The 18,990-nt window shown below is 38.6% G+C and overlaps 1 protein-coding gene across 4 annotated transcripts in view; it reads left to right on the top strand.

The window, feature by feature from the left end:
• Window positions 1-2,912: 2,912 nt before the first annotated feature.
• Window positions 2,913-18,990, top strand: part of ZDHHC20 (zDHHC palmitoyltransferase 20) — a 63,894-nt gene continuing 47,816 nt past the window's right edge. For 2 of the 4 annotated variants that reach the window (XM_087966264.1, XM_087966261.1), the window contains exon 1: window positions 2,929-3,902. In XM_087966264.1, coding sequence (XP_087822390.1) covers window positions 3,743-3,902 — 160 coding nt within the window. In that variant the 5' untranslated portion in view covers window positions 2,929-3,742. Of the gene's footprint in view, window positions 3,903-18,172; window positions 18,200-18,990 lie in introns of all 4 variants that reach the window. The other 2 variants (XM_087966262.1, XM_087966260.1) reach the window with 2 other exon arrangements.

Genomic DNA, 18,990 nt, shown 5'->3' with positions numbered 1-18,990 from the left:
ATATTAACCATCTTCCTAAAGGCCTAGAGCAGGGGTATCAAACTCGCAATGACGTGATGTATCATAACTATTTCCCCCCTTTACTAAAAGGGGTGGGTGTGGCCACTGTATGACGCATCCAACCCATGGGCTGCGAGTTTGATACCCCTGGCCTAGAGGGTGTAGATTTGCTATATATCAAAAGAAAGACTCATCCAAAGGCCAAAGCCGCCACTGAGAATACATCATCTGTATGAATTACATAAGTTTTAACAATGACACTGATTCAAGGACCAGACTCACAGTGTTTCTTTCCTATGCTTGTATTTTCCTATGCTTTGTAATCTTAAGTATATGTCTATATTTGAAAATAAATAAACTCCCACAAGGGGGAGCCCTGTGTTTTTATCTTTCTTTCCTTGTTAATTCATATTTGCAAAGATTAAATTGACCATTTCTAAAATAAGAATGAGAAACTGCTAAATTACTTTCATAATTTTAGCCCATAGGCACTGATCAAAGGCACATATAAATATACAGTTCAATATAATATAATATTGGGGTTATATATAAATAATTTTATATTTAGTTTATAAATAGAAACTGAAATCCTAAATCCTTTTGGATTGTTAAATAGGTCTTAACTTTTCTCTCTTTTGGGCCTTGTCTTTTTGGATTCTTGTAATAATGATAACCTTAACCAAAGCAATGTTTTTAAGCACTCCTGTAACAAGCTTACAGTGAGATTTTGTATATTAATATTTTTAGAATCCTTGAATATTGCTGTTTCTTAGATTGCCGAAAAGATTCTTAGATGTAGACATGGATAATGATATTGCAGGTCCTTGGCTCAAGCATGTATATTTTCCCAGGATCCTACAGCTATTGCACAAGCCCAGAAAAAGATATAGCTTGTTGAAGGTGTCAACAAATGTAATGTGTATAGCCACAAAGCGTAGCATGCCCCTACTTTGCAAGGTGGAAATGTTGACCAAGATTATAGGGTGAGCACATATGGAGAAAGTAGAGTCTTTATACAGCTCTTAAAAATACTACAGTCTTTCAACAGGTTGTAAATTTCCATTAATCCAGTCTGCTAAGACATTGCCCAACTGATCAATAATAAGAAAATCTTGCTCAACCACAAAAGGAGCTTGTCTCATTCTTCAATAATAGCACTGCAGGTGAGTATGCCAAAAGAAATAACAATAAATGAATATTTCTGGAAAGAGGTCTGACTTTGTAAGCTCAGTAAGAGTGACTAAACTCGCATCCTTTACTTGAATTGAATGAATGTATTGAGAATTTTAAAATTAATGGACCAAATTTAACCTCGCTAAATAAACACTACAAGAAGTGAGAGTTGGAGCAGGATGATGATCTATAGCAGTTAGCCTCAGTGCACCCCAAGTGCTGGTAAAATTCATTTTGATTAGAGGAATGCACATAATTGACTTGACAAATCCTGGCAGTAAAAGTCCACACATCTTAAAAGTTACTAAGATTGAATAAATTGCACAAGAATATCCTTAACACTGTATAATGGGATGAACTTTTAAAAAAGTATTGTGATTATGAATAAATAAACTATACAAGGCTTCCAGTTCTCAATAAATATGAAAATAATTTAAAACATTAGCATAACTAATTGGAACCAACATTTACCATAGCAATAATAAAATAAGACTTTTACTAATTAAAAAGGTTAAACTGAAATTATTTATCTTGATGCCTTTTCTGAAATCATAGGGGTGGGGAGGGGAATTGATGCAATACAAAACAGTACACATTTTATTATATGAATATAATACCTTAGGCCAGGGCTGTCAAACTCCTGGCCCATGGGCCAGATGCGTCACCTGCTGGCCACCCCCATGCCCGGTTCAGCAAAGCGGGGGAAAGTCCTGATATGTCATGTGACACCGCTGTGATAATGTGAGTTTGACATCCCTGCCTTAGGCAATTTAAGTCATTGATTTAGTAGTAGTTTAAACTGCAGTAGCTGTAGTCCCTTGGATCACCACTTTGTCTCAGGTTATAAGTCCTGCAAAATGGGTTTTTTGTATTTAAATTTTATAGGATGCAGTTATCAATTGCAGTGAGAACCAACATTCATTTTGATATCAGGCCCAACATACTACATATGTAACACAGAGTTGTATGATTCATCTTTCACTAATGTTACAGACTTTAATCAGTAGATGTCTGTGTGCAACGATGTTCTACATCTTATTCTTGGGTTAATTATGAAGATGAAGTTTAATTACATCTTTGTAGTTCATACAGATGAATTAAATGTTTCATGTGTTGCAAAACAAAACGTGTAACCTAGCTTCTACCAAAATCCCTTCGCTTTCACATACAGTAGCTGACTGATGTACCAGTTGAAAGGCAGCAGATGAGATGGCTGGACTATAGGTAGGTTTGGATGGCATATCTTACTCTGTACCTTCTCACGAATTGTGACTGCAAAAGCACAAGACAAGACAGTCACAGAACTAGGTTGGTTTCTAAATCAGCACTGACCTCCAAATGCTTCACTCTACCTAACAGGACTGGCTGCCAGCACTTCTGAAAGGTCCAGGTTTGGGGAAATGATTCTTGGCATGTTTAGCTTTCCGTCACACCCACTCTGCCCTTCATAAAGGCAAACTGGCATAACTCTAAACATAACTCCTGGCAACTTTATGAAATACCCAAATAAGTTTTTCTTGGCAACTTCACAAGAAAAAATAGGAGGGGAGGTAATGCTCTTTATGGGGGTTCATGGATGAAAAGCAGGAGATCCCCCCCCCATTTCCTAAAAGGAGCATGCAGCCCTAGGACCGGGTCTCAATTATTTGAGTATTACCCAGATCTGATCCTACTGAACTGTCAAGATAAGCCATGCCCAACTAGGCGTCGCCACCGCGGAGACCTCGCCCTTTTCCCACGTTCACAAATCAAGGTAGACAGCGAAGTGGCCATCTCGCAACGTCGCCGAAAAGCTTGGTTGTTGTTTTGTTCCTTTTAACAGCCCAGTCTAGCCTAAAGCCCTATAATTCCCAAGGGACCCACCCGGGATTGACAGACTTTTATTATTCGAATGTGATATATTCGGTCATCTAAGCCAGTTTAGCTCCAGGGATCAGCCAAGTTCGACCTTCCAACTCTGCCTGTGACTTTTGTCCCGAACTACTCGAGCTCGTCTGTCTAGGAACGAACACCCTTTCGAAGAAGGCGCTAGAATCGCTCAGGGCGGTTTCCCTCCCGGTTGGGATCCACTGGTCGAATAAGAGGGAAGAAGAAAGCGACCCCAGGCTCTTGGGGATCCCACCCTTCGGCCACTCCCCAAAGGGAATGGCGTCCGAGAACATCTGAACTACCCGCCGCGACCGGCCAGGCATCGCGCAGAGAGGAGCCGCCTCTTTCCTTCAGCCGCGAGGGCAGGGCTGCTTGCGGCGATTTGGGTGTACGTGAGAAGAACGGCCGGGCAGCAGGGAAGAAAAGCCGAGCCGGATCCGGTCAAGACGACGGCGGCGGGGGCGGCTATAAGACTCCCGCGTCCCCAACTCCCGCAGTCTTAGCGGCGGGGAGCTGCTCTCCGCAGCTTTTCTCCCTCCCGCTCGCCGCGCTTCCTACTCCCGAGGAAGTAGAGAGTCGCTGCGCAAGGCAGGCGCGCCCAGGCCCTGCCCCCTTAGCGTAAGGCAAGGAAGGGCGGGGGCCGGGAGGCACCGCCGCAGCGGCGAGCGGAGAAGCGGCGCTGAGAGCGGCTGCGGCACCGATGGCTCCTGCGGGCGGTAGCGGCAGCTCAGCGGCGGGGAAGATGGCGCCGTCGCACGTCCTCAAGTGCTGCCAGAGGGTGCTGGCGTGGGTGCCGGTGGTCTTCATCGCCCTGGTCGTGGCCTGGTCCTATTACGCCTACGTAGTGGAGCTCTGTGTGTGTAAGTAAGCCGGCGAGGTTTCGCTGCCGCCCTGCCGGGGAGATTCCGCCTGCCCGAAGGAAGGAGGAAGCTGCCTCATAACCGCGGAGGGCGCCCTTTCGCTGGGTTGCTTTCAAAGGCGGGATCCACGGGAAGGGACCGGTGGTCTCCTTTCCCCCAAAATTACTTTGTCGGCTTTCCGGCTTCTTCGGCTTCCTCCTTCTTGCGCAAAAGTCCAGGGGTGATTCATTCTCCAAGGTTTGCGGGGTGACTTGTTGCCTACCGCCTCACTTTCTTTCAGGAAGAAAGCAATGGCAAACCACTTCTTTGGGTGGGGGGGAGCCCTTGCCAAAAACACTGCATACTTTGTTCGGTAGTCTCCGAGATTTGGACACGATTGAACGGGAAGGAGGACGGGAGGAGGAAACCTCGTGTTTAAAACTACCCATGGGCATTTGCCTTAATCTGGGAGAATTAGCAACCCATCCTCGTGTTGTCAAAGCCCGGACAGAGTCTCTTTTGAATCTTTCATGTAGATCAGGGCTTGCGGTTTAAGGAGAGGAATTGAAACGAGGAGGCAAGTCCACCCTTTGACTTAAGTACAAACAGGGTGTTTGTAAGAAAGAGGAAAATGCTTCTTATGTAGCCTTATCTAGAAGTACCTCTTCCTTTACTAGTGGGGTGTATTCCAAAAAAAGGGTTGATAGCATTGCTAAGTGTTTGTTTTCTCTGAATCATGGGCATTAAATCCTTTTTAAGGTCTTTTTTTTTCATCCCATGGTTGGGGATGGGAATTGATAACTGAGGTGTGCTGTGGATAAGGGTTGCAGTTCATTTTTGGACTGTGCTAAAATCCTTGAGCGTTCACTTCTCTGAGAAGACAATATAAATGTTTTGTCTAATGGTAAAATATACTTACCTTTAACTAGACAAAATTTGAGTCCCAAAGGGTGATTGGAAATTTAGTGTAGAAATTTAGTGCAGTGTTTCTCAATCTTGTCAACTTTAAAGCAAATGGACTACAACTTCCAGAATTCCCCAGCCAAGGCTGAGAAATCCTGCTTTAGTTTTATTTGTACAGTAATCCTTCCCTGTATTTCTTTGGATGTTGCTCATTAAATTGTAAAACAGAACTGGTTCCTGTCATGTTGATCTAGAAGAGTTATCTTTCATTAATCCTTCGTTTGTTAAAAGGTTTAGGGCCATTCCAAATAAAAATACAAAAGTATTTGGAGTGAATATAGGGTTGATTTGATTTGTATGGCAAGGCTAATGTAGGTGGAATCCCTAATTTCTACTTTTATGAAGTAATTAAAAGTGATTGCAGAAGATAATAAGAATGAAACTTGTAATGCATGCATATCTACTTGGGGAGAAAATCCCACTGAGTTCAATAAATCCTATTTCTAAGAAATTAGATGTGGATTGCAGATTTAGTTATCTATTTTATTCACTTAACCAGAGCAATTCAAAAAGATGAAAGGGTAGTAGTGACTGGTCTCAGAGCCCTTAATCATATTTCAAGTAATCATAACTAACCAATAGCACAGGTAACTCAATTATTAACTAAAGGTGATATAGGACTGTAGCACTTGTTTTAAGAAAATCAAAGGATTTTTGAAAAAATTGATATTTCTATATTTTACTAAAACTGTCTTGACTATAAAGTTCAATTGGGCAAAACAGTGCATCATAGGGCCACCATTTTATAACCAAATGATGGTTACCTCAAATAGAGGACGTTTCAGAATGCATGGGACCCAGTATTCCCCTTAGGAATGAAGTTTGGAGAGGTAGCTGCTTCAGCTGCGCTTACTTGATAGACTTTTTCAACATTCCCTGGCAGCTTCCCACGTGTCAATAGGGAATCCTGCAGGAAGTGTGAACTTAATTGTAATTGCCCACATTCCATGCCAGTCTCCCCTTGAGAAAAATCTTTACTTGTACAAAGTTTCCTCAGAGTGATTTCAATGGGGAAGCCACAGGGCTCCCTCATACCTGCAACTTTGCTAGATCCTCTGTACTTGTGCCTCCCCATTTGTACCTCTCTCATTTGTGCATCTCCACTTGTGCATCTCCACTTGCCCTTCTCGACTCACATTGCAACTGTTGCACACTTTTTGCACTCTTTTCCACCCATGCTACAGCCTTGCATTTTCTCCTCAATCTGAGTAGCACCTCTCACTCACCCCAGTCAACCCTTCCAGACCCATGCTGTACTCCAAATGCCATAACTCTTGCTGCATTTATTATGCACCCTTCAACATCCTTCCTAACCTGCACCATGCCTTATGTGCTCTTCCCATCCCAGGCTGGACCTTTCACACACCTTCATGCACACTTCTCAATCTGGGTGTCATATGTTATTTTTTAGAGAGGAAACTGGTACAAAGTTTAAATTAGAGATAGGGAGGCAAGCAAGCAAACTTGCTTCTTTCTGGTTTTCCCACTAGGAAACTCAACAGGGAAGTCGACAGGAACCTGGAAGTGACTCCTGGAAGTCACTCCTGCTCCCATTGATTTTTTTTCCCACTATGGCCATTCTGTTCGTCTATTTAGGTAAATAAATATCTCTGCAAAAATGACCCAACAGGTATGGGTTGTTTAGTAGGTACTAAAACTTACTGTTTTTGAGCAAAGTTGGAGTCCCTCGTAGTTTCAGTATAAATGTTGAAATAGTATAGTTTAAAGGTTTATCTCATGTTGAACATCATTAATGTTTTGTTTCTAAGTACTGTCTCTTAGCATCAATTCTTGAGCTCTGCAAAATAATTAAAATGTAGTAGCCCTATATAGTTATCCAAAAGGGACATTATTGTAAGCAAAGAGAAGAGATCTTAAATAATGCCTTCTTGACTTATTCTTCCATGTTTTAATCCAAACTGTATATGTCTGTAATTTGTATCCTTTTGCTGAAAACATTACAAATAAAAAATGTTTTGATACCACAAAGTTACAGATTGCAGAAGAGCTTGTGCATACAGCTTTCGATATACTGTATGTGGCGCGATGAAAATATTGAAGATAGAAGTAGATTCTCCCTATGTTCAACCATGACGCATTGATACTGTTTTTTGCAGTGTCTTCTTCATGCATTGAACATTCTGTGATTTAACAACTGAACTGAACTAGTATGCTCTGGACTTTAAAGCATCAATGTACACCAAGACTCAGGCTTTTATGAAGTGATGCATGATGCTTAATTTATTTATTTATTTATTTATTTATTTGATTTGCCAATTGTTTTGGTGGCATAAGGTATTCTACAACGAGTAGAGGAGTGGAGAACTCTTCTTGTGAAATATTTCTGGACTTTCTCAATTGTGCTAATATCAGATACGTAATGTGGGTTCCAGACTGATGAACTGTATTCGAGTATTGGTCTAGCAAATGTTTTGTATGCTCTGGTTAGTAGTGTGATATTACCAGAGAAAAAGCTATGTAGGATTAGGTTAACAACTCTTAATGCCTTTTTGGCTATGTAGTTGCAGTGGGCTCTAGCACTTAGATCATTAGAGGTGAGTATTCCAAGGTCCTTTACAGAGCTTGGGTCATCAACAAGATCTTGACTATTCAGCTTGTATTTTATTTTCTGATTTTTTTTTGCCAATATGTAAGACAGCATTTATTTGTTGAGATTTGAAGTTGCCATTTGTTTGACCATTCTGATACATAGTCAAGATCTTTTTGTAGGGTAGCAGTATTGTCTGTGGTATTGAACAGCTTTACATCATCAGCGAAAAGAACGCAATTGCTCTTAATATGATCACAGAGGTCATTTATGTAGAGTATGAAGAGAGTTGGTCCTAGAACACTGCCTTGGGGGACACCACTATTGACAGGTACAGAATTTGATAGGACGCTCCCATTAGCAATTTGCATATACCAGGTAGCTTCCTAGAAGAATATACAGTAAAGGATTTTGACAAGTATGCAGATGTCTACTAATTATGCGCTAATGTTTAAAACACTTTCAGGAATCTGTTAGGAGAGTTCCTGAAGTATTGATTTAGGCACATTTTAAAGAATAGTCTGATTCTTCATAGAAATGCACAGAAACCAATCGCTTGGAATAACATTTCTTTCTTTCTCTCTTTCTTTCTCTCTTCCTTCCATTCTTTCTTCTTTCTTTCTTTCTTTCTTTCTTTCTTTCTTTTTCTTTCTTTCTTTCTTCTTTCTTTCTTTCTTTCCTTCTTCCTTCCTTCCTTCTTCCTTCCTTCCTTCTTCCTTCCTTCCTTTCTTTCTTTCTTTCTTTCTTTCTTTCTTTCTTTCTTTCTTTCTTTCTTTCTTTCTTTCTTTCTTTCTTTCTTTCTTTCTTTCTTTCTTCATACATAGATTCTGTATGCAGAGAAACTCTGAACAATTGCTATCTAAGCCATGTTTAGACACAATAGTCTCAGACCATATGTGATCTAACATGTTTCTCAGTTTCTGCAAACATTTTATGGTTTTTCAAAACAGTTTTCTGGTGTCATCTAAAATAGGAAAATGTAAATTAAAGTCTATATAGAAACCAAATATTTTTATTTATCCACTATATTGATTGCGAATTCTACAATAGGTACATAAGATGTTAATCTTATTATTGCATAGAAAGCACTGTCTATACTTATGGTACTAGAGAAGACTTCTTAAGCAAAACAACCCTTATCCTTGCCCTCATGGTGTTTTCTGGATTACATTTTTTGCTAAGGAAGACAACAGAAAGAGATATGATATGAACAGATATGAATAGCCCTGGATAAATGCAAGTAACCAATGTTGCACATATTAAATTTTGTTGCAGTTAAGTAGAAAGAAGGAAGTACAGTAGTGTAAAATATATGAGTGGAAATTAATCTTTGAAGTAAACATTTTCACCATATGTACAAAAGCTTTCCCCAATCTAGTGCTTCAAAATTTGCTGAGACAACCCTCAAAATTCACATGCTTGGAAACCTACCTAGAATTCTAGCAGTTGTCCACTCAGGAAACTTATATTTTGTAATGCACTTATATTGTAATGCACTTATATTTATAATGTAAAGACTGTAGTATACATTGATGCTGTTTACTGAAATAGTGTTAGTTTGGATAAGCTAATTTTGGAAGGAGAGTGAAAGTTACTTAGTCCCATCATTTATTTTAAAGCTGAATCCTCAACATGAAAATATGCTCAGCTAACTAACTTGCATTAAGTACATCACATGTCAAGAATATATGTTGACAAGCTTCTATATACAGAAATGTATGATTGATTTAAAATTGATAGAATTAAAACAGTTCTATTATCTAGCAGTCATATCTCAGGAAATTAAAATACATATATTTGTCTCCTGTTATCCATGTTATTGACCTGAATTAAATGAAGACACCTGAGACAGTTAATATGCAGTGCAAAAAGACTTTTTCACTACTACAAGGTTCATTAGTATTATTGTGTCTTCTAGCTTCTCATTAAGAGTCAGGATTCCTCCTTCCCCAGGCAGATACCCCATTGGAGATCTTTAAAATGATAAAAACTTATTTTCATATCTTCTGAGACTTATGCATGAGATTAAGCAATGTTACTGTGAAGAAAAATTCTGGCCTTTAATAAAAGGGGAGACTTATCTTTCTTTGTTTTTTAGTCTTATTTCCTGGCAGCCAGAAATGAACCATGATCAGGTTCTCTCCAATTTATAATATATACTTGACATTTTGATATGATTGTGAATCCAAGGCAAAGATTGATTAATGTGAATTCTTTGCAACACAGTGACCTGAGATAGGTTCTTATTTTGCTGAAATTTAATAAGTTCTTATTTAAACTGAATTCCTGTAGATCAAAGGTGGGGAACTATGGCGCTTTTATGAGTTGTGGACTTCAACTCCCATGATTCCTGAACCAACCATGCTGGCTGAGGAATTCTGGGAATTGAAATTCCAAGTTACAAAGGGGCCATAATTCTCCATCTCTGCTCTAGATAACTAAAGATCTACAGTACTTTTTGTGATTACTACTGTACTTTATTTTGAACAATAGCATGAATTGTATATAATAGATTAAGTATAGGTTGGTATTTTGCCAATGAAATGAATAGTTTTAGCAAGTGGGACATAACGGGATTGTCTATACCAGGGATGTCAAACTCAAGGCCTGCTGGTCAGATCTGGCCTGTGGGGTACTTAGATCTGGCCCACAGGGCCAGACTGGAAACAGTAAAGGACCGGCCCGCGGTGCCTCTGCCAGCGAAAAGGGAGCTCGGCCTCCTGCAGTCCTCTGCTAGCCACAGCTGAAAACAGGGTTCCATGTTTGCTGGCGGAGGGCTGCAGGAGGCTGTCGTGGCCGAAAACAGGCCATATGTAGTCCCTCCGGGCTCTGTTTTCACTGGCAGAAGGCTATCAAAACAAACTAAAAACAAAACAAAAGGAAAAATGTTTCCCCTTTTGCATTTGAGCATGCAAGAACAACACAAGAGCACACAATAGATACAAACTCAAAGTAAACCGCACCAAACTTGATTGCAGGAAATACGACTTCAGCAATAGAGTGGTCAATGTCTGGAATACTCTACCCGACTCTGTAGTTTCTTCCCCAAACCCCAAAAACTTTAACCTTAGACTGTCTACTATTGACCTCACCCCTTTCCTAAGAGGTCTGTAGGGGCGTGCATAAACACACCAACGTGCCTACCGTCCCTGTCCTATTGTTTCTCTTATTTTTTTATTTTTCTTATATGTACCCATTTCATGTATTCACAACTATGTATACACTTATACTTATTATCTTGTAAACAATTGGCAAATCAAATAAATAAAATAAATAAAATAAATACAAAAGGAGAAAGGGAAAGAGAAAAGGGAAAGGAAAGATGGGAAGGAAGAAGAAAGGAGAATGAAGAGGGAAGGAAAAAGAAGGGAAGAGGAGGGAGGGAGGAAGGAAGGAAGGAAGGAAGGAGATTATAATGAGAGTGAGTGAGGGTCTCAGGGAAGTCTTGCCTTAGTACTTGGCCACCATAGGTGCCCCCAACGTAGGTGCGCCCACTCTGGTCACGCCCACTCCCCAGCCCTCTGAGGTCAAACACAAACCTGATACAGCCCTCAATGAAATTGAGTTTGACACCCCTGGTCTATACCAATATCTACATCAGCCTGCCAATCCCTTTCATGGGAAATCCGTTTCACATCCCCTCTCTCTGAATTTTAAAATGAGAGAGCTATTTTCCTCTTCCATGAAAGAATTCCATTTATCCCCCTCTCTCTTATATACAATACTCACACAACACCACCATCATTCCTTGAATATGGAGATGCCTTCTCCTCTGGAATTTGAAGTGGGCAGTGCAGGAAATGTTGCTTGTTTGAGGAAAAAAATTATATATAATGGACTCCAGTTTTCTCTCTCCCCCTCCCCCCCCCCCCCCAGTTACCAGATCTAAGCAGTTTTGGGATGAGATATCAAACCAAATTTTTAAATAATAAAAAAGGCAGGTTTTTTTAATAAAAGCATCAAACTAAGGATTAATACATGGGTCTCCAACCTGGCAATTTTAAGACTTGTGAACTTCACCTCCCAGAATTTCCCAGCCAACATGGGAATGCTGTGAGTTGAAGTTCACAATTCTTATAGTTGCCAAGATTGGAATCCTCGGAAAAGTTTAATTGCAACAAAATCACATGGCAATGTGATCTTCATTTTAATATTAGTGCTTAATAATTTGTAATCTATGTGAGTAAATAGGCTGAGACATATAAAATTGAGCAAAACAGCACTTAAAATAACCTGCCTCACATGATTGCCTAATTAGACCTTGAGGTTGAAATCTGTAGTGTGAAATCTGTTTTCTCCTAATTCCTGTTTTTTTACAAGTCTCTATAGTCAACCCTCATTAGAACAAACTCACCTCTGTTTCTGTCACTTAACTACAGTGACTTATGACCAAAATTTTGAGTTTGACTGCGATCATGAAGTGAGTACTATTGCGACCATGAGAGATTTAAATCTTTTAGTCTTTCCCCAGTTTGCTAGGACCATAGTATATGCATGCACTGGAGCCCTTTTTCCTGCTGTGCTGATTTTATTTTATTTATTTAATTGCTTACCAGAGTTATCCCCACCATAATCAGAGAGACTGTAAGTAATTCAGAATGCATCCTGCATAATAATAATAAAATGTTTGGGTAAAATAAAATCAAAACGAAATTAAACTCTCTGCATTGCATTTATCTTGTCCTCAGCTGCTACTTGTTCAGGTTAGCGAGGTCCCCTCAAGCAAACAAGCGATTTGGCCAGTACCCCAGTCATATGATTGTTGGGATAATACCAGTGTCTGCTGGCTACATTAGATCTCCAGTCGCTGTCCCCAGAGCCATTCTTCTTTGGGCAACTAAAGAATCCTCTGTAAAAATATGTGAGTTGCCCAGTCCCAGCCCACATAAAGAAGAGTGGTAAAATCATGCCAGGTGGCAATGTTTGATGGAAGCCAAACAAACTGACCAATCCCTTTCCCTAACATATCCTGCAAAAAGTATAGAAGAAAGTATGTTGGAATGTAGACTAGATTCCCAGGAGGAAGGTGGCTGCATTCCATCATAGATGGCTCCATTTGATGGCAGCATAGCATAGATTAGGGATTGGCAATTAGGACAAGAAATTTAGGGCAATTTAGGCTTCTTCTTTGACTTAGCTAATTAGGATCATGGTAAAATATCCTTGTGCTTTTGATTAAGTCCCTTCCCAAATGCACCAAAGGAGCTTTTCAAAAGGCAATTGTATATCTTGGAGTTTTTTTCCTTGAAAATGTTTCACTTCTCATTCAAGAACCTTCTTCAATTCTTCAGAATCTGAAGAAGTTTCTTGGATGAGAAGCAAAATGTTTTCAAGGAAAAAAACTAAGTCCAATTGTCTTTTGAAAAGCACCTTTAGGACAACCATGACCTGGATGATTGAGAATCTCCATAGATGTTCTCCCATTCCAAATATTTATCATTTTATTATTGCAAAAGCACACGATTAGTGGAACGTTTTCAAGATTGGAAAAAGAACATACCTGTTCTGAGTATTCTGGACAAAATTAAAGTCAAGATAGCAAATGAAGGAGGGTAGAAAATGATAGCAAAGATTATTGCAGAAGAAGGTTCATTGTTGAGCATCTAAAAGAGTAGAAAGGGAGGTAGCTAACTGGTTGATTTTCTCTGGGAAGCAAATCCGTAAAGTTTACAGTGCTAGGGGAAAGAGAAGCATCAGTGTGGATAGATTATTAAATCAGCAATGCTTACTCTAGGCATGACAGCTTCCCAAATATATTGTGCTGGTTCATTTGGCTACGTCAAGAAGAGATGATTCAGTATCTTGTGCAGTATATTATGGTAGCCACTTCAAAAAGCACCTTATCAGCTGAAGAGGCTCATGTTCTAATGACTTTAGTTTGGGCTCATGCAATCCTAATTGTGCTGAGTGTGCATGGTAAGAAGATTAAAGATTGATCATTGTTTACCTGTTCAGGCTTGGTGAAATTCCATTTTTAGCAGACACGAAATACAGTTTATGGAAGTTAATGCCTTCCTTGAGGAAGGCAGCTAGTGATCAATATATAAGAACCCTGAAAACCAGATACAGATTGTTTAGAAGCCACATTATATTTCCCAGCCAAGAGAGGATTATGCTCAGTAAAATGCCTTATATTCAAAGTCAGATTGCTTAGAAGCCACATTCTCTTTAGTTATGGAAATGATAATCTAGCATGTCACAGATTATCTAGATAAATCCACTATTCACTTTACAGAATGTAAAGTACACTTTGTAGTACTTTACACAATTGCATTTTTTTGATAATGAAAGAAAATTGGATAATTTTCTTTCATTAGCAATAATTTGTAAATTGTATATTTTCATACAACATAGTGGTAGGAATGTGCACAAAAGAGAACATTTATTTGGTTTTGAATCCCAAACAAACTGTTTTTCTTATGGAAGTTTTGCAAGTCATTCCAGATCAGCTGTGATTCAGCAGAAACTAAACTTGGAATATTTGGAAAACTTACAGGAGCTTTGGAGGGATTTCACAGGATAGATAGGACAAGATTGGAATATATTACCCCATCTCTCTTCTTCCTTTCCAGTGTTCCCAGTTATCATATGGTTCTTCCAGTTTACCATCTCCCTAGTGTAGGAGTGTCAAACTCAACACCCATGGGCCGCATCCAGCCTGTGGGGTGCTTAGATCTGGTCTGCGAGGGCAACCTGAAAACAGCAAAGGACCAGCCTGCAGCCTCTGCCAGCGTGTGGCCTTCCCAAGCTCCATTTTCATTGGCAGGGGGTTGCAGGAAACTATCACATCTGAAAACAAAGCTCAGGAGCCTGTTTTCTCTGGCACAGGCACCCCTGACACCAGTCATGTCAAGCTGGCCACATTCACCCTGGCCACGTGCACCCTGGCTATGCCCCCCCTAAACCTCCCCAAGGTCAAACATAACCCTGATGCAGGCCTCAATGAAACTGAATTTGATACCCCTGCCCTAGTGCCTTCTCATTCCTCCCTACCCTTGAATTCCTGCTGGCTTTCCCTAAGTTTCTGGCCTTTTTTCCATAACAATCTTTATCAAACACACCCTTATAATCTTACTCGAAACTCTTCAACTTGAAATCCCTGGATCTCCATCCATATTGAGAACTGAAGATTCCAGTTTGCTATATGCTATATATTTCAAAAGTGTTTTGAAATAGGAAACTTCTTTCTCCAAATGTTCCTAAAGTATTGTGTGGTATGCTGCTCAGATTGCATGTGGGGAATGTATGGGAAGTTGTGTGATCCTCTTTGTCTCTGCATCATACTAGAAATTATTCCTACATGATTTGAAAACAAGCTCCAAGTAGCAATCGTTTGCTCAAACAACCTCATTTAAATTGAAATTGTAAGATAAGATAAAGTCAGATTCAGACAAAAGAAATTCTTTCTGTAAATGGCATATAGATTTATACACACACACACACACACACACACACACACACACGTATGTATAAAGGAAAAAACAAAACATCATAATTAAAGAGATGTAAAAATGACAGGTTTCTTAGCAACTTGGAATGCTTTTAATTATTCCAAGAAATAATCAGTGAGCCAGCCAATAGCTTGAATTTCCAAAATAAGTCATTATTATAAAATGAGCCAGAACTTATTAGTACCAACATATGATTCAGGGTGGGTAAACAAGATGCCAAGGTTTTCACAATAGTATTGCTGGTTTCAATCCATGTTGGATTTGAAAGATCATAAAAGGCTCAATCCTCAAGTTAGTTTCCTTTGTAAATCTCACTGAAATCTATCAAGCAATTTGTATTTGTATCCCTCATTTCAAGAGAGAAGAGCCAAACAAAATGCTCAAGGCAAGGTATTAATCAACATTTAGTTTTCCAGAAACAGCTAAAATACAATTGCCGGCATCATTCACTATTGATCAGGTGGGTTGGAGCTGGTGGTGAAATACATTTCAATCATATCCGGAGAGGCACTATTTTGTCACTAAGAGATTTATTCCTATCTCTGTGCAGGTAGATGCCAGATGGGGATGGTAATGACATTTTCTTCATTGTACAATGTCACTTGGCTGCTTTGCCTCTCAAATAGTGTACATAGTATTTTGTGTTATAATGACTTAGTCACCTATTGTAGCTGATGCTACTGCAAAGATCAATGCCACCTTTTTATTTATCTGTTTATTAAATTTATTGGCCACCCATCTTACTACAAGGTAACTCTGCTATTGATGAGAGCAAGTTAAGATTCCGGACATGATTCTTTGTAGTCATGGGAGTGGGATGGAGAATGGCAGATTAAAAGGAAAGACCATGATGAACTGTTGCTCCTAAATGTTTATTAATGACGAGTTGCAGCCATTCATATCTGTCATTTAATGTCAGTTGAATGTAAATCCATAATTTGAGTCCTTTAATATGGAAGCGACATAACATTTATGTACATGAACTCTCCGGGTTACTTCAAATACCACTGATTTAGTCTGTTATTTTGGAAAGAGATCTGACCACAAATACTGCCAGTTGCAATCCAAACTGGTAAATCAGGGAACTGTTAAATCGTAGCTTACTGCATTTACGATCCCTGTTCCAGTACATGACAATGGCTAGCTAATATTGGCTTTGGCTTAAAAATGCGTTTGTGAGGTGAAATGTATATCCTGCTGCAATCTAACAGATTTTTAGTGGCTTACAGCCAGGAACCTACCCACGCCCCAAAATAATAGTACAGACACAGAATATTGAAAAACCTAAGTGACATCAGGCCACAACGCACACAAACAAACCACAAAGCTAGTTGGGTGACCTCTCTCTCTTTGAAGTCCAATCCAGCTCACAAGGTTATTGCTGTGGAAAAAATAGGACAAAGAAGGGGTGTTACATCTGCTGTGAGTTACTTATGAAGTAATAATTTGAGGTAATAAAGGCAGGATAAAAATTTTTATTAGATTTTGTATTGTTATTATTGTATTTTATTATTCACAGTACACTGGCTTTAATGTAGACTTTTCTGTTGTACTTTTCAAATGCCATTGTATTATTTGAGGCTGAACTAAGATGGTATCATTATCCGAGAAGGAGATGTTATTTAAGAGCTCCTATGTCCAATGGAGTTAAGCTACATTGAGCTTGCAGATATTAAGTTTTGAATAGCCATAGATGGGATTAAGCTATCAAGTAAATAATACAACATTGGAATTAGCTGTATTTAAACTTCTTAATGAATATGTGTGTTAATTTCAATGCTAAATATTAAACATACCAATTAATGTTTCAATTATTTTCATTATGTACCCAAATATAAAGATGATTCTATTCAGTGCCATTCTACCTATTTCTAATCAGATAAATTTAAAGGAAAGAAAATTATTAATTGTAGCAATAGCACTTAAACTTACATACTGCTTCATAGTGCTTTACACCACTCTCTAAGCAGTTTACAGAGTCAGCATGTTGCCCCCAACAATCCGAGAACTCATTTTACCAGCCTCAAAAAGATGGAAGGCTGAGTAACCTTGAGTCGGTCAGAATCAAACTCCTAGCAGTGGGTAGAGTGAGCCTGCAATACTGCATTCTAACCACTGCACCACCAATGCTGATAATAAAAAGTATTATGAGTAATACTTTTAAAAATTATCCACATATACTCGCAGATAAGACCACCTACGAATAAATCAGCTCTCAAGTTTTTTAACCAAAATACCATGAAAAATACACCACCCACGGATAGGACAATTGTAAAAATTAAGGCATATGAAAATTTTGAGAGTCAGTTTATCTGCTGGTGGTATATTTTTCATGGTATTTTGGTCCAAACTTCGAGCGTTGGTTTATCCACAGATAGGCTTATCCAAGAATATATACAATTACTAGTAAATACCAGATTACAAACCCATTGTTGTATTATTTTTCAAAATATCTTGTGGTTCTCCACAGATCAAAAAATGAAAAGAATGAATATCATTTTTCATCATTTTGCCCTAATAAAGCTTGGGTGCTTAATAAAGCTTGGGTGCTTAATACTTTCAAACTTTTTTTAGGGAAAGACAGTGTGACATCTGAAATCTATTTAAAACATTAGGTTATTCTGAATCTGAAAACCATAGTCTGGTGCAAGGATTAAGTCCATTCTCAGGCAGGGAAATTTAGTGGGTGACTTTGGACTGTTCTTTCTCAGCCCAAGCTTCCTCCCAAGGTGGTTGTGTGGAAAAATTAGAGCAGGCAGTACAATTTATACCACCCTGAACTTTTACTGATACAGTGGGATAAAATAATCTAACATATTTAAAGAGGAAATTAAAAATGATTATCACACACCAAGAAAAATGGAGTTGGCAGAAGTCTTAGATTTGTTATCATTTCAGTTTATTAAGCTGCGATGTGATCATTTAAAATGGGCTCCCGCGCCTGAATTTTTGTCTGTTGCCCTTATATAACTTTCATTATTTCAGTTTCCTAATCTTCATCTCTTGTAGGAAGCATTAAATAAACACAATTGAAGGAACTACCGATTCAGTGTGTTTGTCAGAAGCATACAAGCTATGGATAGACAAATGAGGAATTGTTTGCCAGTGGCAGGCAAACAAAATAATTCCTTCATTTCCCCAGGGAAAAATGGGCACCACCCTTCAATTGTTTTGTTATTACCTATGTAAATAAATAGGGTTTTTTTTTTGAGTGGAGAACAACAAAATGCATGTTTTCTTCAATTATCTTAATATGTTTGAATACATTGTGTTTTATTAATGTGCTTGATTTCTAAAATTGACTCACACTCATTTTGTTTTTCCTCCAGTTACAATTACCTCAATTGGAGAAAAAGGTATGATTGTTTCTTTGTAAAACATTTTATTTCTGTGCATATGTCAAGTCATAGAGTATTTGAACTTTTATCTTGCAAAATTATTAATTGCTTGAAAATTGGAAAGAAAAAAAATGTAATTTCAGCATCAGGCCTTTCAGTCAGTTATGTGATGGACGCCTTCGACTTTTGAAAAAATGAAATCTTGGCAACAGAAATATTGCTGACGCTTGCCTAAAATCTAAAATTACTCAGTTTTCTGAAGCAACAGAAGCAGCATAAGCTTACTGTTCATCAAATCAAGGATCCACAAGAATTGCTGAGCTAAATAAACAAAAATAATTTATTCTAGCCAGAAAGTATCTCAAAAAATATGCAGAGTACTTTCCATTTTCCATCCAATAAATACTGGTGTGCCCTCTAACTTACATTCACCAGGATAGTTTGATCTAGTGGTTAAGTCACCAGGTTAGAAAGCAGGAGACCATGAATTCAAGTCCTGCCTTAGCCATGAAAACCAATCAAGTTACTTTGGGCCAATCACCCTGTCTTAGATTAACCCACCTCACAGGGTTGTTGTAGGGAAAATAGGAGTTGGAAAGTATGTTGTATATGTTTGCTGCCTTGAGCTATTTGTAAAAAATAATAAACGTGGGATACAAATAATTAATAGTACAAATTACAATTTTCCAAATGTTTAAACTGGTTGCATGTCTTTTTCTATAAACTGAATATTGCTGCAACTTTGCCTGTGAGGTTCAAATCAGCAATTACTGTATCTATATTAAAATACAGGTTTCAAAGATATTCTT

Source organism: Notechis scutatus, chromosome 5 (genome assembly GCF_049901735.1).
Source record: "Notechis scutatus isolate UNSWTSFEM ecotype Mainland chromosome 5, rNotScu1.2, whole genome shotgun sequence".
NCBI classification, from domain to species: Eukaryota; Metazoa; Chordata; class Lepidosauria; order Squamata; family Elapidae; genus Notechis; species Notechis scutatus.
Note: the sequence above shows the minus strand (reverse complement) of the source record. Positions and strands in the feature narration are given on the sequence as shown.